Raw genomic sequence first — 25,879 nt, 5'->3', positions numbered from 1 at the left:
AGTGGGTGCCCCGGCCCGAGGGTGTGGATGTCCTCATGTGCCATAGAGCCATTGCACTGTCTCTGCCACGGTGGCACCCATGGCACAGCACCGCATGGTGCCCGTGGCTCAGCACCCCGAGGCTTGGGCAGGTGGCGGCTGTGACCATGACACCATCCTGCCAGGCTTTGCTGTTAAATCCCCCTCCCACAGCCCCGGGCCCGGCCCCGTCTGTTCCCGGGGCCAAGCATCCCACCGGGGCCAGGGCCACCTTCGCTGAAGGTCATCACCGGGCCCACAGGCTGGGGACAGCCAGGGATTTTGGGGACTCTGCAAAGGGACACACACACACACACACACACACACACACACCCAGGGCAGGGCCCTCACTGGGGGTAAATGCCCACCCCAGGGGGGTCAGGGGTTCCCCTTGCTCCCACCCTGAGCCCACGGTCACCCCCCCAAGCCACCCCTGTCACCCAGGAAGGCTCCAGACACCCTCATTAACAACATGGGTTTGTTTATTTTCCCTCCAATGCCTCAGAGCTCCACTGGCCATGGGAGGGCAGATTTGGGGTAAAACCAGGCAGAAACGGGCCAGGATGGGCACATGGTGGCACTCAGCAGTCCCCATGGTAGGAGCTACCACAGATGCTGTTCTGCATGCCCAGTGGGACCATGGTGGATGTGAGGGGTGGCCCCAGGGACCACAAGGACCCTCCCTCACAGTACGGAGGCACCGAGCAGCAGCTCCCAGGGATGTGGGAAAAACCACAGCCCACGTGGCCCTTGGGTTGCACTGGCATTTTCCCCCAAGCTGTCGGTCCTCCTCAGCCCCCCTAGAAGATGCTCACCCTCCTGCCGCAGAGCAGCTGGGGCTCGTGGATGGCCTGCCACATCACCGCCATCTCATAGGGCACGAAGCGGTGCACCAGCATCAGCTCCCGGTAGTAGCAGGGATCGAAGGAGTTTGCGCTGGCTTGCACCCCCACACCCATGGTCCGGATGCCAGTGTGGGAAGCAGGCAGCAGCCCTGCCTTCTCCAAACACATGCCCAGGTAGACGTCATCGATGGGGAAGAGCCTGATGTCCCGTGATTCCCGGGAGATGACGCGGGCAGTGAAGCCGGACATGAGCATCCCACCGCCGCCACAGTAGGGTGGGTACCGCCTGGAAGCCAGGAGCTGCATGGGCACGAAGTACTTGCTGCGCTGCAGCCGGACAGGGCTGTTGTTAACAAAGAGCTGCCCCACCATGAGGTGCTGCTCCTGGGCACCCTGGGTGGCCATCGCAAAGCGGACAACGTTGTCAGTGTTGACGAAGACGTCATCATCCCCATTGAAGATGAAGTGGACACCGGGGCAGTGCTCCACCAGCCAGGTGTGGAAAAGCACCTGCTTCAGAGTCAGGTTGAAGAAGGTGTCCCTGAAGTCCCACTGCAGCACGTCCCTGTGCTCCCGCTGCTCCAGCCGCAGCAGCTGGTTGAGCTTCTTGGCATCCCGGGCACGCGGGGCTACCCCCACCAGGAAGACTCGGCGGATGAAGGCTCCTTCAAAGGTCCTCTCCTGCCCCCAGGTCTTACGGATCACCTCCCGCCGCTCGTAGTTCACCGGTGAGGACTTAATGGCCAAGAGGAGGAAGATGCTGGAGGACCCCTGGGCCCCCCCGCACTTGCCGGGGATGCTGAGCAGTACTGGGAAGGACCGGCAGTGCTGGTACCGCATGAAGTCCTGCACATGGCCGGGCAGCTTGGCGAAGCCGGAGATGTTGTGCACTGAGGTGTTGGCCATGCATGGGGCAGGAGAGGGCAGAACCCGGAGCGGGGGGAGGCTGAGGGTCACCTGGGGGCTAGGGGGGGTGCTGTGCTGAGGGGCCATGCTGGACCACAGCTGGTCATTGTAGCAGAGCAGGTAGCAGAGGCCCAGGAGCCCCACGGTGACCAGACCCCACAGCTCCAGCCTGTGGCACCACAGGGACATGCTCTGCAAGAGATGGGGAGTGGGTTTGGCACCACTCAACACCGCAAACCCCCGGGCATCCACAACAGAGGGATGCCCCATGCCAGGGCACAGCATCTTTCCCTGCGGAGCTGGACCACAGAGCTCCAGGTATGCAGAGGGGAACCCCCACCGTGCTGCACGGTCACACTGTGCCACAGGCAGCCAGCGAGGTGTTTGCTGCCATGCAGGGAGTGCCCGGGCTGGGCAGGGCACCCTTGGGTGCAGCACAGGGTCTGACACCTCCGGCCGCGCCAGGAAACATGCGGCAGAACCAAGGAGAGCAACAAAATGCTGGTGCTGGGATGGGGTCGTTCTCCTTTGGGAGACCAAGCACAGCCCCAAAACCTGGGGATGACCAGCAAGGGTGTGCAGCCTCCAAGGACCTGCAGCCCCCCGGGACCCGCTGGCACAGGGCAGGGACCCAAGGAGTTTCCACTGGCTTGCGGCATAGGGGGGAGGTGGTGGGGTGGTCCCTAGTGCAAGGAGCCCACCTGGGTTTGCTGCCAGCAGCCCTCACCCTCAGAGACAAAGTACCAGGACAGGGGTCCCCCGGGCAGCACGTGGGGACCCCGGCAAGAGCTCATCTGCCGCTCGTCCACCGGCACCACGCAGAGCCCAGCCAGCCAGGGACGGATCCGGCACCAGCTCGGACCCTGCTTGACTGCAAAGAGCCACGAGCCCCCACGGAGAGCCCCCCAGACCCCCCTGGTACCTTGTTGCAGAGCCAGCTCGGTGCCATCCTTACACTGTGCCTCTCCTGGAGCTGGGAGTGCGGTGGCCCCGGCGGCACAGGTACCTCCGCAGGGATCTTCCCCCTGCCCGCCCGTCCGTGCGCCCACCCACCTGCCGCAGGGGGGACAGCGGCACCCACGGGCGCAAGGAAAGGGCTCGGCCAAGCGCTGCTGGCTCCCTGCCTCAGTTTCCCCCAGCCTCGCAGCACCGCGGTCCCCGGGGAGCCGTGGCACACGAGCCAAGCCCCGTTTCCAAGGAGCCTGGAGGCCCTGGGGATGGGCGTCATGGCGGGAGGCAGGCGGGAGCCGGCGGAGGGGTTATTAGAAAATAAAGTGTTTAATAAAAGAGCAGCTCCTGCTCCCTTCACAGCACAGGGGAGGGTGGAGGGGACCGACCGCCGGGCAGCAGGAGACGACGCAGTGACAGCCACGGAGCGGGGGGCCGGAGGGAGAGGAGGACGAGGAGGAGGAGGAGAGCAGCTCCCACCCAGCGGTACCCCCCTCCCCAACTGGCCTCCATCCAGTGTTTCAAATTCACACAACCAAGGGGGAAGCCCGGGGGGCTCAGAGGGTCCAGTGTGAGGTGGCTCAGGACCCTGCCAGGTAGATCCCTGTGGAGGAAAGGCAGTGAGGAGGGACTGAGAGGATAGGGGGCATGTGGCCAGCATGAGGACAGTCATCACCGAGGGACCAGGGCTTGATCGGCCCCAAACTGGGCTACCAGCACCCTCCCTGGGCTGGGCATCGCCCAGTGAGGGAGGAACAGAGCTTGGGGTGCTATGGAGGGGACCCCGTGCACCCCAGGGCCACAGGAAGCAGGGAGGGGACCCTGTGCACTTGGGGAAGGGACCCCATGCACCCCCCCCAGGGAGCAGGGAGAGGACTCCCATGCACGCTGGGCAAGGGAACCTGTGCACACCAAAGAGCAGGGGAGGGATCCTTCCCACCTTGGAAAGGGGAGCTCATGCACCCCAGGGCCATGGGGAGCAGGGAGGGGACCCCCATGCACCCCAAGGAGCACAGAAGGGATCCTGTCCACCTTGGGAACGGGAACTCACACACCCCAGGGAAGGGACCCCATGTACCCTGAAGAGCAGGGACCCTCTGCCCCCCCCTAAGGAAAGGACCCCTGTGCACCCTGGGGCCACTGGGGATGGGGAGATGACCCCACATCCCCCAGGGCAGTGGGGAAGGGAGCCCACACCACCGAGCCCCCCCAGCTGTACCTGTGGCAAACCTCTTCTTGACCAGTGACATGCGGTACCCAGCGCTTGCCAGCTCCACCTCGACGCCCGACAGCGTGCTGCCCTCGCTGCTGAACTGAGCCGCCACGGGGCTGGGCTTACTGGGCCCACAGAGGGGCTCCCAGCTGGCCGAGAGCTGGCCACACCCTGGGGGGAGTACAGCAGAGGGGTTGGGGGGGTCGTGGGGGCTGAGCCTGCCCTCCAAGCAGGGCGAGCGCAGCCTCACCTCCCTGCCCCGGTGCACCCGGGATGTCCAGCAGCCTCCAGAGCAGCCTCTTCTCCTCCAGGTTCCTGCTGGGACATGGGCATGTACCCAAGCCCCCAGACCCAAACCACCCCCCAGCTCCAACCCATCCTCCCTGTTCCCACCTCCCCACCCCATCAGCACCCCCATTTCCCAGCTCAGCATCCCCCTCTCCCACCCTGGGGCAGGGGGGGGGGTTGGGACCCCTGGTCCTGCATCCCCCCTCCCTTACCAGCTGGCCGCCGGCTGCAGTCGCAGGTTGGCCACGGGCTCATCCACGGGCAGCAGGACGTGGACGTTGGCGAGCGGCACCGGCAGGGCCAGGGCGCCGGCATTGTAGCCGTACTCAACGTTGACCCGCGTCGCACCCGGCGAGCAGTCCCAGCGCACACACAGCCGCAGCGGTGCTGAGCCGGGACCCAGCCGCGAGAACTTGGGGGGGGTGGGGGTCACGGAGGGTCTGGGGGGGCACCGAGACCCTTCCATCCCCAGGAGCTGGGTGGGGGTCCCAGGGGTCCCAGCTCTCCCCCCTGGCGGGGCTCACCTGGTATTTGAGCAGAGCCACATTGTAGTAGGACGCGGCCGGACTCTGCTCCGCTTGCTTCTGCAGGTGCCCAGTCAGCGCCGCCATGTTCAGCCAGAAGTCCTTGGTGCTGGGGTCGCTCTGGGACGGGTCGCTGGGGGACGGGGTCAGAGCAGCGATAGGGCCTGGGCACACTGGGAGACCCCAGGCACCCCGGGACCCAGCTCCCCAACACTGCACCTACTGGCTCCCAAGGATGCCCAGGCATCCCCAGGAAACCAGGCACCCCATGTACCCCAATATAGCATCTACCCATCGCTGCATCTACCAGCTCCCAAGGATGCCCAGGCCCACTGGGAACACCACGTACCCTGGTACCCAGCTCCCCATTACAGCATCTACCAGCTCCCAAGGATGCCCAGGCCCACTGGGAACACCACGTACCCTGGTACCCAGCTCCCCATTACAGCATCTACCAGCTCCCAAGGATGCCCAGGCCCACTGGGAACACCACGTACCCTGGTACCCAGCTCCCCATTACAGCATCTACCAACTCCCAAGGATGCCCAGGCATCCCCAGGAAAGCAGGTACCCCAATATAGCACTCCACATTGCTGCATCTACCAGCTCCTGAGGATGCCCAGGCATCTCCAGGAAACCAGGCACCCCATGTACCCCAATATAGCACTCCCCATCGCTGCATCTACCAGCTCCCAAGGATGCCCAGGCTCACTGGGAACCCCATGTACTCCAATGTACCGCTCCCCATCACTGCATCTACCAGCTCCCGAGGAGGCCCAGGCCTCCTAGAAACCCCAGAATCCAGCTCCCCATTGCAGCATCTACCAGCTCCTGAGGATGTCCAGGCATCCCAGGAAACCAGGCACCACATGAACCCCAACACACAGCTCACCACCACTGCATCCACCACCTCCCAGGATGCCTGTGCCCTTCCCAGCACCCCCTGTACCCCATTACCAGCTCCCAACCACTGCATCCCCAGCTGCCAGCCTGCTCAGGCATCCCCACGGGGCCACGGTGCCACCGTGTCCCCACACCTGTAGAGCAGCTCGGCGTTGGGCAGGAACTGCTCAATGGCACCGGCGTTGAGCAGGCGAAAGCTGAGCACCGGGGGGGCCATGCTGCCGCTGAAGACACGGACGATGCCGGCGGGGAAGGACATGGTGAGCTCCCCTGTCACCTTCACCAGGCAGCTGCTGGAGACACGCCAAGGGGTCAGCAGATGCCCCAGGTGGGATGCAGCAGCTGAGGGGGGGGCCTGACACCCCCCAACCCCGGGACCCCCGTACCTGTCGGCGTCGCGCCCCTTGAAGTATGCGTGGACGTACTCGGTGAAGGCAGTGGCCACTGGGAGCGCATCCTGCGAGCCCAGCACCACGGGGCTGGGACCCCGCGACAGCCCTGGGGAGGCAGATGGGGTCAGAGCCTGGATGGGACTCCCCACCCTATGACCCCCCCCCTCAGCCCCCCAGGACCCACCAAGCGCCGGCTGGGAGACAGCGAAGAAGCCCCGCTCGCCCAGGCTGGCGGGTGCCGAGTGCGAGGGGCCGCAGCTCCAGGAGGGCGAGGGGCTGAGCGAGCGCGACTGCAAGGCAAGACCGTGTCAGCCGGGGGGGTCTGGGTTTGGCCCCCACTATGGGGGTCCCACAGCCCAGCCCTGCTCCCCCCCACCAGCCACGCACCAGGTCGGTGTTGCTGCCCACAGCCGGGCCGGCCGCTGGCCTCTTTGTGCGGGAGCGGCGAGGGGGGGCCACAAGCGGGACCTCCCGGGGTGCTGCGCTGGGCCAGGAAGGGAGAGCATCTGGGGCGGGGGGCACAAACAGGAGGTGAGGAGAGAAACCCACCATGGGCAGGGCACCCCCAGTGGCGCTCCAGCAGGGTCTCACCAGTGCCGTGACTTTGGCAGGTCTCAGCTGAGCCAGGGCTGGGTGAGACCCTGCACCCAGCTGAGGGGGGGGCAGAGTGAAGCGTAACTGGGGGGAAGAGGGGGGTCCAGCTCCTGCCCCCCTGCCACTCACTCGGCTCAGGTGGTGGGGGAGCTGCCGGCGTGCCACCCTCGTTCAGCCTGGTCCCCGACCCTTGGCAGGTCCATGGAGAGGGGCTGGAGGACTCCCCCCCGCTGGGGGGGGCGGGGGAGGAGGAGGAAGAGGAGGCCGAGTTGGAGGAAGGACAGGGCAGGGGGGGCTGGTCCCCACCGGGGCTGCGGGGTCTGACCCATGGTGGGGGCTCCCCAAAAGGGTCAGGTGAGGGGGCTTCTTGGTGCGCTGGGCCACTGGGGCAGCGGCTGCGCCCCCGGGGCGCCGACCCCCCGTTCTCCCAGAGCCCCTCGGCCCCGGGGCTGCTGAAGACGGCGAAGCTGGGGGGCTCGGGGAGGCGGCCGGCGGGGCTGCGGGGCCGTGGCACCCACGCACTGGGGTCCCGGGTGGCGGGTGGCGGTGGCAGGGGGTCTGGTAGGCCACCCTGCTTGGGGAGGGGGCTCTGCGGCGTTCCCGGCTGCGGGGTCCAGGGTCTGGAGTCCGGGGAGGGTCCGGGCGCGGGGTGCAAGGGCGAGTCCAGCCCCGAGTCCTCCACGTTCTCCGGGGAGGAGGAGGAGAAGGGGGAGGAGGAGGAGGTGAGGACATAGGTGCGGGGGGCTGCGGGAGACCCCCGTGTCAGAGCACTGCGATGGGGGGGCCGTGGCACCCCAGGCACCGGGGTCCCCCAGTGCGTTCCCCGCTCCCCCAAATCCTCACCCGGGAAATCCTCTGCTTCAAAAGCCGACTCCAGTGGGGGCCCAAAGAGCGCAGCGGGGGGCACCGCGTCCAGAGGGGCTTTCCCAGGGCCGCTGCACCGGGGACAGAGCTCAGTGCCCACCCGGGACCCCCCTGGGGAGGGGACTCGGGGACGGCAGCATGGGGTGCAGCACCCCACTCCCTGCCCCATACCTGTTCACCTGTGCTGCCGGGCACCCCCTCCCTGCGCTGTCACCTGTGGGGAGAGGTGACACGCTGGTGGGTGCAGTGGCTCTGCCCCCCACACCCCCAGGATGCCCCCGCATCCCCAGGACCCCCCAGCACAGTCTCACCCGCTGCCAGTGACCCTTCGGGGTCTGTGTCGCTCGGGGCCGGGGTCAGAGATGCCACATGCCCTGTGGAGGGACAGGGACAGGCGGCGTTAGGGGACACGGAGCCAGCGGGACCCCCAGAACTGCAGCTGTGCCGAGCCCCCACAGTGGCACTTACGGGACGACTGTCGCTTGACGGTGCCCTGAAAGAGAATGGGGACAGAGGGTCAGCTGGCCCTGGCACGGTCCCTGGAGACCCTGCAGCCCCCCTTGCCAAGGCTCACCCCAAGGCTGGGGGGCAGGATGAGGTTCCCCACGGTGGCCTTGAGCTGCTCCATGGTGGCCTCGGCGCTGCTGGCCGCCTCCCGGGGCTGCACCGGCTTGATGTGGACGTAAAACTTGCGAGGCTCATCCTCGTCGTAGTCGGAGTCGCTGGAGGAGCAGACATGGTTCTCCGCCTCGGCTGACCCCCGTCAAGGCAACATCTCGTGCTCAGGGACCCCCCCAGAGCCCCCCAAACCCCACCCCCGCACACGCACTCCAGCCCAAGGATACTGTGGGCGACGTCCGGGCGCACGGTGAACCCGTCCTCGTCCACCTCCGGGCAGCCCTGCGGGGAGATGCTCACAGAGGCGCTTGCTTCCCAGTTCTCCCAGTGTCAAAAAAAACAACCCCGGGGGCTGGCACTGGGACACTCACCACCTCGGCATCCAGGGATTCCCTGGGGAATGACAAGGGCAGGGTTAGATTCCAAAGAGAGGAAGGGATGCGGGATGCAGGGGCACAGAGAGGGGGATCTTACACAGCATCATGATCCCTCTCCTTACGGCTCAACCCAGGGATACGGAAAGCTTTACTACGGCTCCTCTTGGGTCCTGGGAAGCAGGGCGGGGGGGACACAAAGTGGTGAGCAGCTCCCCCCACACCTCAAAATCCCCGGTGTGGGGCTGCTGGATGCAGACGTACTTGCCTTCCTGTGCTGGGGCCAGCCGGTACTCGTCAAAATCCAACGCTCCTGCCACCAAGAGTGGGATCAGCCATCAGTGTCACAGCTCCATCCTCGCACGAGGGTGATGCTCCCCATCCTCGCACGAGGGTTCCACCCTCGTGCGAGGAGGGGGAGCATCACCCTCGTGCAAATGGGGTAGCCCACCGGGATGCTGCCCACAGCCTCACCTGGCCGCTCTCGCCCCGTGCCCTTGCTCTCAGCAAACCTCCGCAGCAGCATCTCGGTGCCAATGTTCTCCACGTTTTGCTTGAATTCTTCATGCACCTGGGGAAAAAAAAAAAAAAAAAAAAAAAAGATGGGGGGTTGGCACGATGCTGAGAGTAAAGGAGGGGGGACAGCTCGGGGCTGTCTCCATCATTGTTCACTCCCCTGGGGACACACCTGCCCGATCTGGACGTGGGTGTCCTCCACAGAGTGCGAGTAGGAGCCGATGAGACCTTTCATGTGGCGTAGGTGGGCTTCCTCCACCTCCTGGAAGCGCTGGAGGGGGGGGCACAGAGGGGGTTATCCAGGGTGTCGTGTCCCCAGGAGTCAGCGTGTGGATAAGGGAGCGGGACTCAGGAAGGGTGGCGTGTCCCCAGGGGTTGGCATGCCCAGGCAGTGGGGGCTCAACCAGGGTGGCATGTCCCCAAAGGCCAACACTCCAAGGGAAGGGTATCCCCAGGAGCTGGCATCGCCCAGGAGAGGGGGGCTCAGCACGGCTGGCATGTCCCCAGGTGCTGGCATCAAAACAGAGTGAGGCTCAGCCAGGCTGGCATGTCTCCAGGTACTGGCATCACCAGGGAATGCTGCTCAGCCCAGGTGGCATGTCCCTGGAGGTGGGCATCACCATGGGACAGGGCTCAGCCAGGGTGGCACGTCCCCAGGGAACAGGGCTCACTCAGGGTGGCACATCCCCAAGGGTCAGCATCCCTGAGAAATGGGGCTCACCCAGGGTGGCATGTCCCCAGGGAACGGGCTGACCCGTGCCACCACTGCACTGCACGGCCAGCACTGGGAGCCTAAGCAGTGCCTGTGCGAGCCCTGCCCCCCCTGCCCCTGCCCCTGCCTGCCCACCCTGCTCCTGCCCACCCTGCTCCTGCCCCTGCCTGCCCACCCTGCTCCTGCCCACCCTGCCCCTGCCTGCCCCTGCCCCTGCCTGCCCACCCTGCCCCTGCCCACCCTGCCCCTGGCCCCTGCCTGCCCACCCTGCCCCTGCCCACCCTGCCCCTGCCCCTGCCTGCCCACCCTGCTCCTGCCCACCCTGCCCCTGCCCCTGCCTGCCCACCCTGCTCCTGCCCACCCTGCCCCTGCCCCTGCCTGCCCACCCTGCCCCTGCCTGCCCCTGCCTGCCCACCCTGCCCCTGCCCACCATGGCCGAATCCAGCATCCTCTGCTCGAAGTCAGCCCGCGCCGCGTTGTACTTCTCCACCGCCCGCCGCAGCACCTCGCCCGCCTTCTTGGACTTGAGCTCTGCCTGCGGGACCGAGCGGGGGTCATGAGCCACCGGAGGGGACAGGGCCCACCGAGGCAGGGGGACAGGGCCCAGCCGGGTCTCACCTTATCGATCTCCTTCTGGCTGGTGCCCTCCTTGCGGAGCCGCTCGTACTCCTGGCACTTGCTGTGGTAGCTCTCCTTGGACTTGGGCAGCAGCTGGGCCACCCCGTGCAGCAGCTGGACAGCCTCCAGCGTCCCCGACACCTCCTCCTTGGACTGGGGGGCACACACACACACACAGAGGGGGTGGGCAGGGGGCCACGGGGTGCAGTGGGAGGGGACGGGGGGGACACGGTACCTTCTTGTGCACCCGGCCTTGCTCCTCGCCGTAGCGCGAGATCTCCTTGATGAGGTCGTGCAGCTTCTTCATCAGCTCCAGGTGGCACAGGGCCAGCTTGTCTGAGGAGATGCGGAAAACCTCCCAGAGCGGCGCGAAGGTCCTGCCCAGGGGGTCGGGACACGGTGAGCAGGGTGTCGTGTCTGTCACCCCCCCATCTCAGGGTGCCCCGGAGCCCCGCTCACCCCAGCTGGGTGCCGTTGGTGGCCATCTTAGACAGCTTGACCATGGCCTTGGCGTAGTTCTCCTCAATGGCAGCCCTGGGGACAGCGGGGAGGGGGCACGGGGGATGGAGCCCAGCGATGCTGGGGACCCCCCCCTCGCGCCCCCCCCTCGGTACCTCTCACGGACGAAGTCAGCCAGCTCCTTGGTGGAGATCTGCCCGTGCTTCATGTTGTGGTAGAGCACGTCAAAGCCGTGGTTCTTCTCGCCCTGGCAGGGGACCACCCTCAGCCCCCTAAACCCCACCCCGGGGGGCGTGCAGGGGGGTGCACAGAGGCCCCCACACCACCCCCACCAGGGGCACCCCACCAGGGGGGACCCCAGACCCCCGGGTTTCTGGGGTGAGCAGAGCAGGAAGCCATGGGTGCAATTTTGGGTGCTGCCCGTGACCCCCCCCCCCCCCCCGGCACACAGGGGTGCTTCCCCCACCCCCCCAGCAGCGTGACTGGGGGCTGGGGGGTGTCAGGGTGCCAGTCAGCCCACATGGGGAAACTGAGGCAGAGGGAAGGGGAAGGTGCAGGCAGCTGCCAGACCCGGCAGAGACCAAGCAGGAAGCAGGGGCCACGCTTCACCCCCACGTGGCGCTGCCAACTTCCCCCCCGCGGCACTGGGGGGGGGGGGGGCACCATGGCCGGGGGACCCATCACCTGCACCCCCAGCTCCCCCCATCCTCAGCAATTAATGCACAGTGTTAATGTGAAATTACCAGTGGCAACAAGTCTCCCCCCCCCCCACTCACTGCAGGACCGGGGCGCCCCCCCCGGCAGTGAGCCGTGGAGGGTGGGGGGCACCCATGGGTGGGGGGTCCAGGCTTACCCAGAAGTGCTCGGTGAAGTAGGACATCTTGGAGGGGGGGGGAGGGGGACAGCGGTGTGGGGACCCGCAGCTCAGCTCCCAGCACCCTGGGGACACACCTGGCCCTTAGTGAGGGGGGGGGGCCTGGGGGGGGACCCCCCCACACACCATGCCTGCACCTCCCGGTGTTTATCGGTTTTACCGGCAAAGCACAGCCCCGTGGCTATGGAAACCACTGCCCCGCCCAGACCCACCGCAGCCCCCTCCCCAAGGTGTGCAGCACCCGGGGGGGGCCGGGGGGGGCACCGAGGCAGCGCCTGGGCCCGACACCAGATACGCAGCTAAATAATAAATGAGCGGCTGCTCCGTGCTGGCAGCTGCTGCTCCGGTGCCCCGCCATGCTGGTGGCCCCCAGCCCCCCAAACACCCCCCACCCCCCCAGTCAGCCCCCTCCCTGCTGGGGGGAAGAGCCTCTGCCCCCACAAATGGTGATCCAGCTGCCTGCCCCCCCCCCCCCCCACTCCAAATGCACCGGCAGCTGTACTGGGGGGTCACCCACCGGAGCAGCCCCCCAGCACTCAGCAGGGGGGACCCCCAGGCTGTGCCCCCCCCCCCGGGTGTTCCCCCCCCCCAGCTCCCCATCACAAAAACAGGAAACCAAAATATCGTGCGTGGCTGGCAGTTGGCGGGGAGGGGGGGGGCACTCACCCTGGGCTGCTGGGGGGCTCGTGGGCCACCCCCGATCATCCTCGGCGCACTGGGGGTCTGGGGGGAGAGAGAGGGAGGTTAGGGCGCACCGCAGCCCCCGCTCCTGCCCGCCCCCCCCCCCAGCCCCTTTGCACAGGCTGAGCCACCTGTGTCACGAGTGTGGCGGGCTCAGAGCAGCCCCCCCCCAGCTTCCCCGTCAGGCTGGGGGGGAGCGGGGCTGGGGGGGACACGGGGGGGCTCAGGGCGGACCCCCACCCGCCGCTGGTCATGGGCGGCCATGGACTCGCTGCCCCCTCCCCGCCGGTCAAAGTCCCCGGAGGTGACAGCGGCCACCGAGTCCCCGAGCGGGACAAGGCGGAGGGGGCACGGGAGGGGGTGAGGGGGGCGCATCACACCGGGCTGTGGCAGGGACGACCCCCCCCACCCCAGGACCACCCCCAGCGCGCCCCCCCGCCGGCCAGCCCCAGCCACCCGCAGCGGTGACCTTCATCGGCCTGGGGTGCGGGTGACAAGGGGGGGGCCCCGAGGGGTGCGGGGGGGCTCCAGGGGGTGGGGGTGGGGGGGTGGAGGGGGGCGGCGCATCCAGTCTGGCTCAACGAACGGCTGCACCTGCCCGGGCCGGGGACTCCTCGGGGCGGGGGGGTCTGTGCATCTCACCCCCACCGGGCAGCGGGGCCTTTGGAGGGAGAAGTGCCGGGGGGTGGGTGGGTGTTAGGGTGTGCAGATGCTGCGCCACCCCCCCCCCCCAAAAAAAAAAAAAAAAAGAAAAAAAAAAAGAAAAAAAAAGGAGGGAAAGCACCGAGCCCTGCACCTGCAGCGGGGGGGGGTCGCAGGGGGGCTGCCCGCAGCACCGGTGGTTTAGGGGGGGAGAGGCTACACCCGTGCACGGCGCGGAGGGAGGTTTATTGGTGGGGGGGGGCGAAGCACCGGGGGGCTGCCCCGGGCGCCGCGGTGGGCTGCACTGCAGCGGGGAGCCACGCACAGCGCGGGGGTCCGACCGGGGGCGCGGGGCTGCCCCGGGAAGGGGCTGCTACAGCGGGGGGGCTGCAGCCACGCACCGCACGGGAGCGGCACGGCGGGGCCGGGGGCTGCACGGGAGGGGGCGGGGGTGTCTCCCGCTCCGGTACGCGGGGCCCCGGGGGTCAGTCGCTGCTCCCCGCCCGCGGGCGGGGCCGGGCGGCTTCGGGAGCCCCGCGGGGCCGCACTCACCTGCGGGGCCGCCGCCGCCGCCGCCCCCGCCCCGCTCCGCTCCGCCGCCGCCCCGCGCCCGCTCCGGGCCGCGCGCTCCGGGCCGGGACCGCGCCGGGGGCGAGGGAGGTGCTGGCCACGCCCCCTCCCGCCGCGCCGCTTCGCCATTGGTCCCCACGCCCGGCAGCGGTTACCGCAGCCAGCGGCCGCCGCCTCTCATTGGTAGAGCCGCCGCCGCGCCGCGCGCGGGGAGGGGGGTCATTTGCATTTTTAAAGCGGCCGCCGCCGCCCATCGGGTGGTGTTGCGGGCGGGGGGGCTCGCAGCCACCTGTACCGGTACCCTGCCCCTGGGGCTCCCACCATCCCCGGGCTGCCACCTCGGGCGCTGCCAACCGTGCCACCGCCCGCACCCCGCCATGAACCCCCACACCGACCCCGAGGGCTGCAACCACCCCCCCGCGGTCCCGGGCCGCCCCCCCCCCTCCCCGGTGCAGCGCCCCCCGCCGGTGCCACCCGGTGCCTCGCACCCCGCTGAGCTCATGCCCTGGCTCCGGCTGACACCGGGGCGGCAGCGGCACAGCTGTGGGCAGCGGATGCCATCCAGCGGGTGGGGACCGAGGGGGCTTTGCCCCCCAGGAATCAACCACAAACATCCCCCAGACGTGGGGACCCGGCTCCGGGGTGCCACAGCCGCGAGTGCTGGTGGCAGGGCTGGGACAGCCAGCCGGGCTGGCGCGTCACGCGGTGGCATTGGTTACGTTCCCTTTTGTCCCATCGATGCCTGCCTGGCATCGGGATGGTGCGGCTGTGCCAGGCCACCCGGTGCCACCAAACCACCCGGTGAGGACACGGGGCTGGGGATGGAGGGGACAGTGGCCAGCCAGCCTCCCCTGGCCACATGCAGGGCTCTGGCCAGGATCCCAGGATCTGGCCTTTCCTGGTGCTCACCAGCACCCCAGTGACCCCGTGGCACCCTCGGGCATGTCGGTGGGTGCCAACGGGCGGCAATGGCAGAGGAGCCCCCCCCAGCAGAGTTGCCACCCCCTCCCCGCTGCCATCCACCCTCTGGCTCACACAGCTCGAAGCCAACCGGGACCCCTCACAGCACCAGTAAAGCGCCTGGTCCTGCGGTACTGGAGGGGCCTGGTGGGACCGTGACAGTGGCAGTGCCAGGCACAGCCACAGCCCTGCCCCCCGCCTCAGCACGAGGGGTCACAACCCACCTCCAAGGGAGCGACCCCCCCCGAAGAGCCGCCTCCCCAAGATGCTGCCGTGGCCCCAGCAAAGGGCCTGGCAAGGTCCTGGGGAGGTTTGGGGGATGGGGAGATTCTGGGGGAGGTTTTGGGGTTGGGGGTTCGGGAGCTTCAGGGTGGGGTTTTGTTCCCTGGTCCTGCCAGGCTTAAGGCTGAGCATGCAGGGTGGGGGCTCAGTGCTGCAGTTGGGGCACAAGGACACAGGACCCCCCAGCACCGAGGAGACTCCAACCCCCCCCTCCCCCAACACACACGCAACGCCCCCGCCCCATGCCGAGAGCGGGGGCAGAGCGCAGTGGCTGCAGCCCCCTCCTCTGCGGGCCGGGGGCGGCGGGGATGGGTATGCGGTTGTCATAGCAACCCTGCATCCATCCTCAGCTGAGCTGGTGTACCAGCCCTGCTCAGCCCCTGCCCCCCAGCACAGCACCCCCCCCCCAGCCCCTCTCCCACCCCCCCAGCACGATCCCCTGGACCCCCCCAGCCCCTCTCCCACTGCAGGCTCCCACCCCAGAGCATCCCCCCACCCCCAAAGCTGAGCCCAACCCAACCATCATTCCACACCCCCAGTACCCCCAAACCACCCTGCAGCATGCCAGGACCCCACATTCCCCCCCCTCCCCTGCACTGCATCGACTGGGGTGGAAACTCCAACCTTCCCCCCACCTCCCCCCGCCCCCCCCCCAAAAAAAAAAAAAAACCAAAACAACCCCACACAACAGGCAGAGCAGCTGGGAGCTATCCTCTTTAATGCTCGTTTTCAACACATTTGCCAAACGGGAACGTGGCGTGCAAGATGGGGAGCGTGCCGGCATCCATGGGCAGGGGCCGGAGGGGGGAGTCACAACCCCCCCACCACCCCCCAACCTCCAAACCAGCTTCCAGCTAAGAAAAAATATTTAAAGCACTAAAGGTGAAACATTCACTCCCCCCACCCCGAACACATAGAACGATACAATCCCAGGTAAAAGCCCCCGCGGCCGCCAGCCGGTGCCCGGGGCGGGGGGGACTCAGATAAATAACCTCCCACCAGAATAGGTTTGGTTTGTTCAGTTTTCACTTTTTTTGTGTGTTGGTGGTTTGTTTTGGTTTGGTTTTTTTTGTTTGTTTTCTCCTTTTTTTCTTAAAAAGTCATTACAAAAAGAGCCAACGAGGAGCCTCCTACAAAATGGGTTAGTGTTTGCCCCAGCTGGGCATGGGGGGGCCAGATCTTGCCCCCCTTCCCAGCCTGCCCCGCCCCGCTCTCTGCTCACAAAACCCCTTAAAAATTGCATGTGACATTTGGTTTCTTAACAGCCTTCCAGCAACCCAAGGGCTTGGGGATGAATTGGGGGGAGGGGGGGGCACCTTCCCCAGTCCCCCCTGCTCCCCAGCCAGGGTGCAGGCTCAGACCCCATGGCCCCCACTGCCAGGGAGGGAAGAGCCATCGGTGCAGTGAGCTGCCAGGTCTCAGCCTGGTGGAGCAGAAAGCTCCCCCCCAGCTGCTGCACGTGAAAGGGGGGGCCACAGGGTCCGGCCGTGCCCAGGGGGGACAGAGACAATGCTGGGGACAAAGCCCGCAGCTGTAGTGCCAGAGGAGCAGACCCCACAGCCCCCCTGAGCCTGAGCACGAGCCCCAGTGCTGCTCCATGGGGACGGCAGGAGCCCGCCGGGGTGGCCAAGGTTGTCCTAACCCTGTGCCCCCCAGGAAGGAAACCCACCCCCCTGCAGGCCTGGGCTGTGGGTACTGAGGGGGGAGGCAATGGCAGTAGTGGCTTGTCCAGGGAGGGGGTACGAACAGCAAACAACAAAATTTACCCTGTTAAATCGAGCACGGCTTGGGCTCGCTGCCCGCCAGGAGACAGCTCAGCACTACTGCTGGATGCCAGGGGTGGGGGACACACAGACATCCCCAGAGGCAGGGTCACCCCCCCCCCGGCTGGTCCCTCACCCCCCTCCCTGGGACGGCGGTGGGTGCAGAGCAAGGAGTGCACGGCTCTGGCGTGGGCATGCGGGAACCACGCGGCGTGTGAGGGTGCGGCATGTGGGTGCTGTGGGCTCGGGGTCCCCAGAGAGACCCCGCCAGTCCCTGGGGGGGAACGCAACCCCATCTGCCCCCAGAAGACACCCCCCCTCTCTCTCCCCTCCGAGCCATGGTGGTCCCGGGGCTGGCACAGCCCTGAGTCACCAGGTGCGGAGGGAGGGAGAGGGGGGGCCCACAGAGGAGGAGGAGGGTGGGGATGAAGCCCAAGCTGTGGCTCCCCCCCTTTCCCCTGGCTCAGAACTCCACCTTGCAGGCGGGAAAGGTCTCATCCTGCATGGCCACGGTGCTGTTGCTTCCCAGCACCGTGATGCCCAGCTCCTGTTGCCGGTCGTGGGTCTCCTGGTACCACTCGTGCATCACCAGTGAGTCGAAGGTGGGGATCAAGGTCACCTGCAGAGACACCCACGGCACCGTGTCACCACGAGCCAGCACCAGGAAGGGGCTGATCCCACCTCTCCAGGTAGCTTGGGGGGGGCACTCACCTGGATGTCGGTGCCCCACTGGTGCTTGCCGGAGAGGAGGGCATCGAGGAGGGACCGCAGGACACCTTCCTTCAGGTGGTCGTCGCCGCTGACCACGTAGCAGAGGGAACGGATGCGTCGGAAAAACTCCTCATCCACCGTGCGGGCGCTCCAGGAGCCGGGGAGGTACGCCAGGTCCACATAGACTGGGGGGCCCGGGGGGGCTGCAGCCCGTGTGCCTGCCAGGATGGGGGTACGGTGCTGAGCAGCCCCACAAACCCACCCCAACCCCACTGCACAGCACCAGCGGTGCCTCCGCGCTGCTCCGGCACAGGGACACCAATGCCGGGAGTGCCCACTGGTGCCCCCCAGCCCCATTACCTGCCGGTGATGCCCTGCCAGCTCCCGACGGTGGGCGAGCTCCAGGGCTGCGGGTGGTCCCTGGGTTGCGGATGTCCCCACTGGAAGGGCCCTTCTTGTCCCCGGGGAGCAGCCTGGCCTTGTCCCCACTGTCACGGGCCACGTTGGCAGGGCCCCTGGCCTTGGGGACTGAGGTGGGGTGCCGGGGTGGCTCGGTCCTCAGGGCGGTGGGCACAGAGCCCGTGCGGGACAGGGTCTTCTTCACCTTGCCGGAGGGGTCCTTCTTGCCAGCGCGGGTCTGCTCGGCCAGCAGCACCTCAGGGTCCACCATGCAGATGCCAGGCTGGGCGGGGATGGGGCAGGGGTCCTTCATGGGGGCCGGCAGCGGGTCATGGGCCCTGGCCACACCGCGGGTGGGCTGCTCCAGGTCCTCATCCGACTCTAGCCCGTCAGCCAGGATGGAGGGGCAGTCCTCGGTGGCCGGAGGGACATCGGAGTCAGAAAGGGTGGGCAGTGACTCGCTGACGGAGGTGGGGGGCGTCTCGCCCAGCGGCTGGCGGGGCCGGCCCCCCCGGCGCTGCACCAGCTCCTGCGACGGGTCACTGTCTGACAGCTCCCGGGGGCTGGCAGCAGCCGAGGGCGACCGCTCTGATTTGGGATGCTCGAACTCGCAGGGTGACACCAAGCAGAGGTCCACGTCGTGGGGTGAGTCGGAGCGGTGGCCGGGCCGCGGCGCCGTGTCACCATCAGCCCATGGCGGGTGGTGGCACGGCCGCAGCGGCAGGGACAACCCACCCTTCACGGCCTCCGGCTCCGGTGTCCCCCCGGTCCCCCGGGACCGCCTGCCCTCCTCTGGTGGGGACTCACTGACGGGTGGCAGCACCTGCTCAAAGGAGACCGAGAGGGACTCATCCACCTCGGTGGAGTGCGGGGAGCCCACCTCGGCCGGCAGCGAGGGGGTGGTGATGGTGGGGGACACGTCGGGGATGTCGTCCTTGAAGGGGCTGAGGGAGAGGCAGCCCGCCTGCTTCTCCTGCGAGGAGCTGGAGCCGTCCTGTGAGGCTTTGCCCCCGGCTGGCGGCCAAGTGTTTGGTTGCCGGTTGGTGCCGGTGCCCGGCTCCTCTGTGCCATCATCCACTGGTGACTGGTGGAAGGGTGTGTGCCCGGCGCTGGCTGGGCCCGAGCTGGCTGGGGACATCATCTCCAGGGTCTTCTCCTCGGAGCTGCCGCAGGCGTCCTCGCCGCCCTCAGGGCTGTGGTTGAGCATCCCAGTGGGCGTCAGGTCAAAGTTGACGCTGCGGTCACTCTTGGGGGTCTTGGCCAGGGGCGAGAGCGGGCAGATGGCTCTCAAAGGGCTACTCTCCATGTAGCGGAACCGCTGGGGGCTGTCAGGGTCCTCCAGGCCGTTCTCTAGGCAGGATGAGTCCCCAGGTCCCGCCAGCCCCCCCACCCCTCTGTTCTCCAGCGGCAAGGGCTCCAGCTCGCTCTCAGCTGCAGTGCTGCCCTCGTTCCTCAGTTCCTCCTTCCTCCTCCTCCCGCCAGCCCCCGGTGAGGCAGCCCCCCGGCCCCGCTCGGCCTCTGGCAGCATGTCCTCAGGGGAGGAGGACTTGGAGCCGTCAGATGTCCCTGGCTCCTTCTTGCTGCCTGCCTCCCGGGGGGCTTTGGCCTTGGGCTTCTCTGGCTCCTTCTTGAGGGAGGATTTCTTGACGCTGCCAGCCTTGGCCAGGGGTTTGCGGGTCTCCGGGACCAGTGTTTTCCGGGCCACGGTCTTGGCAGGAGCCTTGACCTCTGCCTTGCTCTCCTTCGCATCCTTCCGCAGCGTCTCAGCCTTCACCTCCTTCTTCACCACCTTCACCTCCTTCTTGGCCTCCCCTTTCGCCTCGGCTCCCTCGTCCTTCTTCAGCATCTTCTTCTCCTCTTTCCGGGGCACAGGCTCCTTCTTTGGCACCGCTTTCTCCTTGCTCAGCTTCAGCTTTGCATCTGCCTTCAGCTTCTCTGTTGAAGAGTCCAGCTTGGTTCGAGCATCCTTGGCTTTCTCATCTTCTGACCCCGCTCTGGTCACCTCCCCCAGGGATTTTGGCTTCTCCTTGGTCCCTGCCTTCACCTCCTTCCTCTCCACCTTTGGAGCCTTTTCCTTCGGCGCTGGTGTCCCAGCATCCACCAAGCTGAGCTTGGAAGCTGACTTCAGGCTCTCCTTGCTCTCTGCCCTCCTCTGCTTGAGCGGCTTCTCAGGCTGGGACGCTGGTGGCCCCTTCAAATCGTTCTTGGTGACCACGGGGTGCTTGAGGAACTCCAGGTGCTTCACCTTCTCCAGCCCCTCCAGGATACGGCCCTGAGGGGTGCAGCCGGGGAAGAGGACCCGGATGATTTTCTCGGAGGGGCTAACAGGGTGCCAGACGAGCAGGGCGCAGACGGAGGTCAGGCACTGCAAGGGCAAGTCCTGCTCCTTGGGGTAGCTGTTGCCTGACCATTGCTGCAGGAGAAATTCCAGCTCCTTGGTGCCCTTCACGGGGTTCAGGACGTACATGTCCAACCGGCCCACTCCCATCTTCTGGAAGAGGACGGTGGGCTCTGCGCGGGGTCCGCTGTCCCGCGCCAGCAGGTTGGGACAGATGCCCAGCTTCTCCAGGTAGTGCAGGGTCAGGGCAGCCTCATCGCAGCTCTTCAGCACCCGGGAGTTGCCCTCGATGTCCTTCAGCTTCTCGGAGGCGTTGAGGAAGACGACACCCAGCTCCGGGGAGATGAGGTTCTTTGCCCAGTCCCCGTTGCCCTGCGAGCCCTGGGATGGATCTTCCTCCAGCTCAGCCAGCTTCCTCTGCAGCAGGCTGTTGACACCGGGCAGGCTGTCCGTGCCCACGTGCGTCACCAGGATGGAGTCGATGCGGTCCAGGTGCCGCACCAGCTTCCAGAAGGATGATTTGGGGTTGGAGCCTCCATTGACCAGGACGTTGAAGCCATTGACGGCAAAGAAAGCAGAGTCCCCTCTCCCGCCCGGGAAGATATAGCAGCAGGGCTTGGAGAGCTTGAGGAAGCCTACCATGGTGGGGGGCTCAAGGAGGTCGAAGGGTGACTGGGGCTCCAGCGACTCCGAGAGGTACTCCATGAACTCCTCCAGCCCCTCCATCTCCGGCAGGATGCAGCCTGGGTTGTAGCGCAGCTCGATGAAGTCCTGGAGGTTGTGATGGTCCAGGCTTGAGTCCCTCCACTCCCCAAAGTCGGGGCAGCTGATGGTCAGCCTGGCCTTGGCCGAGGGGTCCGCAGAGCTGAGGATGTCCCCTACCTGCGAGAGGACAGGGACAGCCAGACTCTCAGGAGGGATGAGGCACCTGTGGCCAGAGATACAGCAGCCCAAGGGGTACCCTGCCTCAGCCCTCCCTCCCTTGGGCACCTGGGGCCTCCCACAGCCCCATCCCACTCCACACACCCAGGGCTGGCTGTTGGCACGATGCCTGGCAGGGCGGGGGTCCCCAATTCACACCCACCCCAGCTGCGATTCAGGGCCATGATGCAGCTGACTGTCCCCTCCCAGCCCTGTGGCGGGAGGGATGCGCTGGCATGGCTGCCTGCAGAGCAGATGGCTGGGCCAGCCTCCCGTCCGTGCCGCTGCCCTGCCTGACTCCCCACCGAGACGCCGGAGAACGTGAGCAGACAGTTACTCCGGCAGCATCAGCCCCCCTGCACAGCGGTGGTCAGGCCTGTGAGCTGGGGGCGGGGCCAGGCAGCTCCTTCCTGGGGGTCTCCAGCACCCCACCTCCTTGTCGGTGAAGATCTGGATGAAGTCCCGCAGGGAGAAGCAGCCTGTCTGCAGCATCAGCTCCCCCGTCTCCTCCACGCAGGGCCCAGCAAACACCAGCAGCTTGTGCTGCGACACGTCCGTGATGAGGTTTCGCAGCTGAGGATGGAAGGGACGCGAGGATGGAGGGGACATGAAGATGCCACCAAGCCCCAACCTGCAGCACGCCCCAGCCAGCAGCTCCAAAAAGGCCACGGCCGTGTCCCCCAGCTGCTCACCTCATCACACAGGGATTTGTCGGAGGGGTTGAGCAGCACCAGGGTCTCCAGCACATCTCCCCGATGGTGGAGGGTCCGCTGACCTGCAGGGAGCAAGGGCTGACACCCACCCTCCCCCAAACAACAGGGCTGCACCCCAGTTTGGCCTTGTCCCATGGGGATGGGATTGGGGGGGTGGGGGGGGACCCGGACAGAGCAGCAGGGCCAGCTCCTGTCCACTTCCCCCACGGAAAGGGACAGCCACTGTCCCGCTCCCAGACGCTGCGGGGGCTAGCGGATCCACTGAGCCAAAGGACACGTTTCCCATGTCCTTCCTGCCACAGGGAGGGGAGGAAAGAAGGGGGGGGTTCAGGCTGGGGGAGCCCCTTCTGCCCCCCCCAAGCAGTGCAGCAAGCCCTGGCTGCTCCCAGGGGGACCTCAGGGCTGTAACCCCCTTCCTAGGCAGGCAGGTACCCACCGGAGACCTGACCACCTCCCACGGTGCCCCCCCACTGCCAGCGGCTGACCCACCGGTGTGACAAGGGGACGTGGTGGGCAAGAGGCATTGGAGCAGCCCTGGTATCCCTGGCTCAATATGTTCCTTTCCAATTTTTTCATGGGAATTTGCAGCCTGCCCCAGGATGGGCAAAGGAAGCGGTTTCTCACATGTGGGATCACGGGGTTTGGCCACCAGGTCGGGGTACAAGGCAAAGCCTGTTCCAACAGAGGCTGGGGGCGTAGTGGGGAGGGGGCCCCCCGAGCTGTACGGGGGGGAGGTTCCCACACCCCATGAAATAACCACCACCCAGGGGGCATGCATCACATGCCCCCCCTTCTTTTACCTTTCACGATGCTGGAGAAAGTGGCCGAGTGACGGGACACGAAGAGCTTCAGCTGCTCATCCAGGTTGCACAAGGAGAGATCGATGTCCCAGGAGCGGATTCCTTTGGAGGAGGGGGGGACACGGATAAAAATAACTGGGGGAGGGGGCAGCCCTGTTAGCACCCACTAGCACCGCATGTGCCCCCACATGGCACCGATTATGCAAGTAACAGCATGGTGGGGACTGTCCCCCCTCCCCCCTTGCCCTGAGACACAGCCGTGCCGGCCTGGTGGCTTTTGGAGTGACCCCAGGGGGGTCCCCAAGCCCAGCCGGACCCTGGCATGACACCAACGCACCAACCGGCTGCCCGGCAGGCGAGCACCTTGCGCGGTGACTCATGACAGCACCAGCTCTGCCAACCCAAAAGCCCGGCCCCCAGGCGCCAAGCGCACCTTGCCGGCACCTCTTCAAAGGTGGCAATTAAAAGAATTAACGGTGCCGGAGGATCCGGTGAGCACGGTGCTGCTGCTGGCACTGGCGCGGCTGCTCCCAGCACCCAGAGCGGGGTCAGGAACCCCAAAGTGCAGCCTCAAAACACCCTTCAGGACCCTGTAAGGGGTTGGGGGGTGAGGGTGGGGTGGGGCTGGCAGCCCCCACCTCGGTGGCCAACCAGCGTGGCCACAACTGCTCCCGGCAAACAGCCCGGCGATGGCGTAAGATGGTGGGGGGGTTGCACAAATTTTGCACAAGGCGCCGGGCGAGGGCTATGGCCGTTTTGGGGCGGTATCACTTGGGGCCAGCAAGGTTTGGTCCTGCCAGGTCCCGCGGTAGGGGACACGATGGCACAATCCTGGCAACACACACACACGTGTGTGTGTGTGTGTGTTTCCCCATGATTTGGGGTCCTGCTCCAGCACAGGGGTGCTCCAACGCCTGAGACCCCCCCCCATTCAGCTCTGGCCACAGCTTGGGGAGTGGGAGATAGGAGCAGGGCTGAAGGGGGACCCTGCAGCGCCCACCCACCCCCAGCCCAGCATCTGGCCCCCCTAGTTGTGTGGGGCACAGTCTGGGCTGGTAACAAGGGGAGGGGATGCGGGCAACTGCAGCCCCAGAGCCTGGGGACAGACCCCAGGGTGGGGAGAGAGGACAGGTCCCTAAAGTCAGGGGACAGGACGGGGGGGACAGGTCGCAGCAGGGACAAGAAGGTTGGGCAGCACTTGTGGAGGCAGATCCTGGGGGTCTGGGGCAGGAGAAGGCGCAGAGCCTTGGGGGCCCGGGGGGTGCAGATCCTGAGGGTCTGGGGTGGGGGTGCAGGTTCTGGGAGTTCAGGGAGGCAGAACCTTGAGGACCTGGGACAAGGGGGCAGATCCTGGGGGTCTGGGGCAGGAGAAGGAGCAGATCCACAGATCCTGGGGAGTCTGGGGCAGATCTGGGGGCAGATTCGGGGAGGGTGTGTGTGCACATCCTGGGAGTCTGGGGCAGGAGAGGGGGCAGATGGGGGGGGGGGGGGGGCAGATCCCGGGGCTCTGGGGCAGCAGATGGGGCAGATCCTGGGGGTCTGCGGCAGGAAAGAGGGGCAGATCCTGGGGGGGGGGGGGGAGGGGCAGATGTAGGGGCTGAGGGGCAGGAGAGGGGGCAGGTCCTGGGGGTCTGGGTCAGATCCTGGGGGCTGCGGGGCAGGAGACAGGGCAGTCGCTGGGGGCAGACCCCGGAGGCCTGGGGCAGGAGGGGGCGGCCCGGCAGGCCGGGGGGGGTGAGGGGGGCGGGGGGCAGACCCCAGGGGCAGCGGGGCTGGAGCGGGCCGGCCTCGGGGGGGAGCTGCGGGTGGCGGGGTCCGCAGCAGGGCCGAGCGCGGCGCATCCCGCGCGGGGAGGGGAGGGCCGGGCCCACAGCGGGGCCCCGGGAGCCGCGGGCTCACCTCGCTCCAGCTGCTGCAGCGCGGCGGCCAGCAGGCCGGGCCGGTGGCAGCCGCCACCCACGATGGCCAGCAGCGAGTAGCGGCGCGGCCCCGCCGAGGCCCCGGGCCCGGGCGGGGGAACCGGAACCGCCGCCGCCGCCGCCGCCGCCCGCCCCTCGCCCTCCGCAGCCCCCGCGGCCCGCGCCGCCGCCATCTTCGGCGCCCCCCGCCCGCCGCGCCGCGCCGCGCCCCCGCTGCGTCACCGCCGCCGCGCCCCGCCCACTGATGTCACCGCCGGCCAATGGGAAGCCGCGGCGGGGCAGGGGAAAGGGAGGAGCAGCGAAGGGCGGGCAGCTCTTAAAGGGGCAATGGCGGGGTGGGGTCGCCGCGTGTGGGGCCTCCCGCGCAGCGCGGTGCAGCGCAATACAATACAATACAATCTAACCCCATCCAATGCAGCGCGGTGCAATGGAATACAATGCAATGCAGCAATGCAATGCAACCCAACCCAATAAAACGGAATGCAGCAAGGCAATCCAATGCAGCAAGGTACAATGCGATACAATGCAATGCAGCAACCAGTGCAGCACAATGCAATGCAGGGGCTGCCTGCGCAGTGTGGTGCAGCACAGTGCAAAGCAATCAAATGCAATGCAATGTAATGCATTTATTTATTATATAATAATAAATAGATTATTATATATTCCTATATATTATTATTATATATTATATAACTATATATATTATATATATGAATATTATTAAATATTATATCTATAACAAAAATATATTATTATAAAATAATAAAACAGTGATGCAATGTAAACCAACCCAATGCAGCATGGTGCAATGCAATACAATGCAAGGCAGCAACTAGTGCAGCACGATGCAATGCAGGGGCCACCCGCGCAGTGCAGCACAGTGCAAAGCAATTCAATGCAATGCAGCGCAATGCAATGCAGCAGCTGGTGCAGTGCAATGAAGCACAATGCAAGGGAAGGAAAGAGAAGGGAAGGGGTGCACAGGTCAGCGCGCAGCTGGGGGTGGGTGTTGCAGGGTGATACAGTGATGGGAAGCATTGTGGGGATGGGGCTGTGCAGTGCAACGCAGAGCAGGCAGGGTGCGGTGCAGCAGGATGCAGCACAGTACAGTGCAGTGTGATGCAGCGCGCAGTGCAGGGATGGAGTGTGCGGTGAGGGGCAAGGCTGCGTTGCGCGTAAGTCGTGGGGTGCAGTGCAGCACAGCATAAGGGCTGGGCAATACGCTGCAGTGCAGGATGGGACCAGGCCCTGCAGCCCCCTCACAGCCCCCTGCCCTCGACCTCTCCTAGACTGCTCCCCCAACCAACAGCTCCCTGCAGGTGGGGAATAACCAGCGCCCGGGACCCAGCCCCTGGCCCCTAGCCCACCCTTGCACCACCCCCACCCCCTGCCCCACATCCCACCCCGGCCTCAGGTGCCCCACATGGACCTGCAGCAGGATGGGACCCACACCTGCCCAGCACGCCAGGGCCCATGCACCATGGCACAGGGGTGCTGCTCCCCCCACCCCAAAT

The 25,879-nt window shown here is 66.6% G+C and overlaps 3 protein-coding genes across 4 annotated transcripts; all 3 read right to left on the bottom strand.

Moving 5' to 3' along the window:
- Positions 1-477: 477 nt before the first annotated feature.
- B3GNT3 (UDP-GlcNAc:betaGal beta-1,3-N-acetylglucosaminyltransferase 3) lies at positions 478-2,875 on the bottom strand. Its single transcript, XM_080384384.1, has one exon. The coding sequence runs from the start codon at positions 2,052-2,054 to the stop codon at positions 819-821; it is 1,236 nt and encodes a 411-aa protein (XP_080240510.1). The 5' UTR covers positions 2,055-2,875; the 3' UTR covers positions 478-818.
- Positions 2,876-3,022: 147 nt separating this feature from the next.
- FCHO1 (FCH and mu domain containing endocytic adaptor 1) lies at positions 3,023-12,463 on the bottom strand. The gene is made up of 28 exons (XM_080384391.1): positions 12,333-12,463; positions 11,646-11,731; positions 10,948-11,039; positions 10,793-10,867; positions 10,569-10,710; positions 10,334-10,486; positions 10,146-10,250; positions 9,176-9,274; positions 8,962-9,058; positions 8,756-8,800; positions 8,588-8,660; positions 8,485-8,506; positions 8,341-8,395; positions 8,070-8,248; positions 7,964-7,988; positions 7,807-7,869; positions 7,667-7,709; positions 7,475-7,566; positions 6,761-7,375; positions 6,425-6,543; positions 6,222-6,327; positions 6,032-6,143; positions 5,780-5,935; positions 4,743-4,875; positions 4,431-4,630; positions 4,181-4,245; positions 3,937-4,101; positions 3,023-3,321 (listed from the first exon to the last, which is right to left on the bottom strand). The coding sequence occupies exons 2-28, from the start codon at positions 11,670-11,672 to the stop codon at positions 3,299-3,301; spliced, it is 3,081 nt and encodes a 1,026-aa protein (XP_080240517.1). The 5' UTR covers positions 11,673-11,731; positions 12,333-12,463; the 3' UTR covers positions 3,023-3,298.
- A 3,039-nt stretch (positions 12,464-15,502) lies between these two features.
- On the bottom strand, positions 15,503-25,347 carry MAP1S (microtubule associated protein 1S). Of its 2 annotated transcripts, XM_080384380.1 has the most exons (7): positions 24,346-25,347; positions 22,447-22,548; positions 21,626-21,708; positions 21,366-21,506; positions 17,636-20,894; positions 17,276-17,493; positions 15,503-17,183 (listed from the first exon to the last, which is right to left on the bottom strand). In XM_080384380.1, the coding sequence occupies exons 1-7, from the start codon at positions 24,536-24,538 to the stop codon at positions 17,028-17,030; spliced, it is 4,152 nt and encodes a 1,383-aa protein (XP_080240506.1). In that variant the 5' UTR covers positions 24,539-25,347; the 3' UTR covers positions 15,503-17,027. The 2 variants fall into 2 exon arrangements, with proteins under 2 accessions (XP_080240506.1, XP_080240507.1); XM_080384381.1 differs by lacking the exons at positions 21,366-21,506; positions 21,626-21,708; positions 22,447-22,548; positions 24,346-25,347 and adding an exon at positions 21,097-21,350.
- Positions 25,348-25,879: the final 532 nt, after the last annotated feature.

This window comes from Falco punctatus (genome assembly GCF_963210335.1).
Source record: "Falco punctatus genome assembly, chromosome: 4".
Classification (NCBI taxonomy): Eukaryota; Metazoa; Chordata; class Aves; order Falconiformes; family Falconidae; genus Falco; species Falco punctatus.
This window is presented reverse-complemented; position numbering and strand designations above follow the sequence as displayed.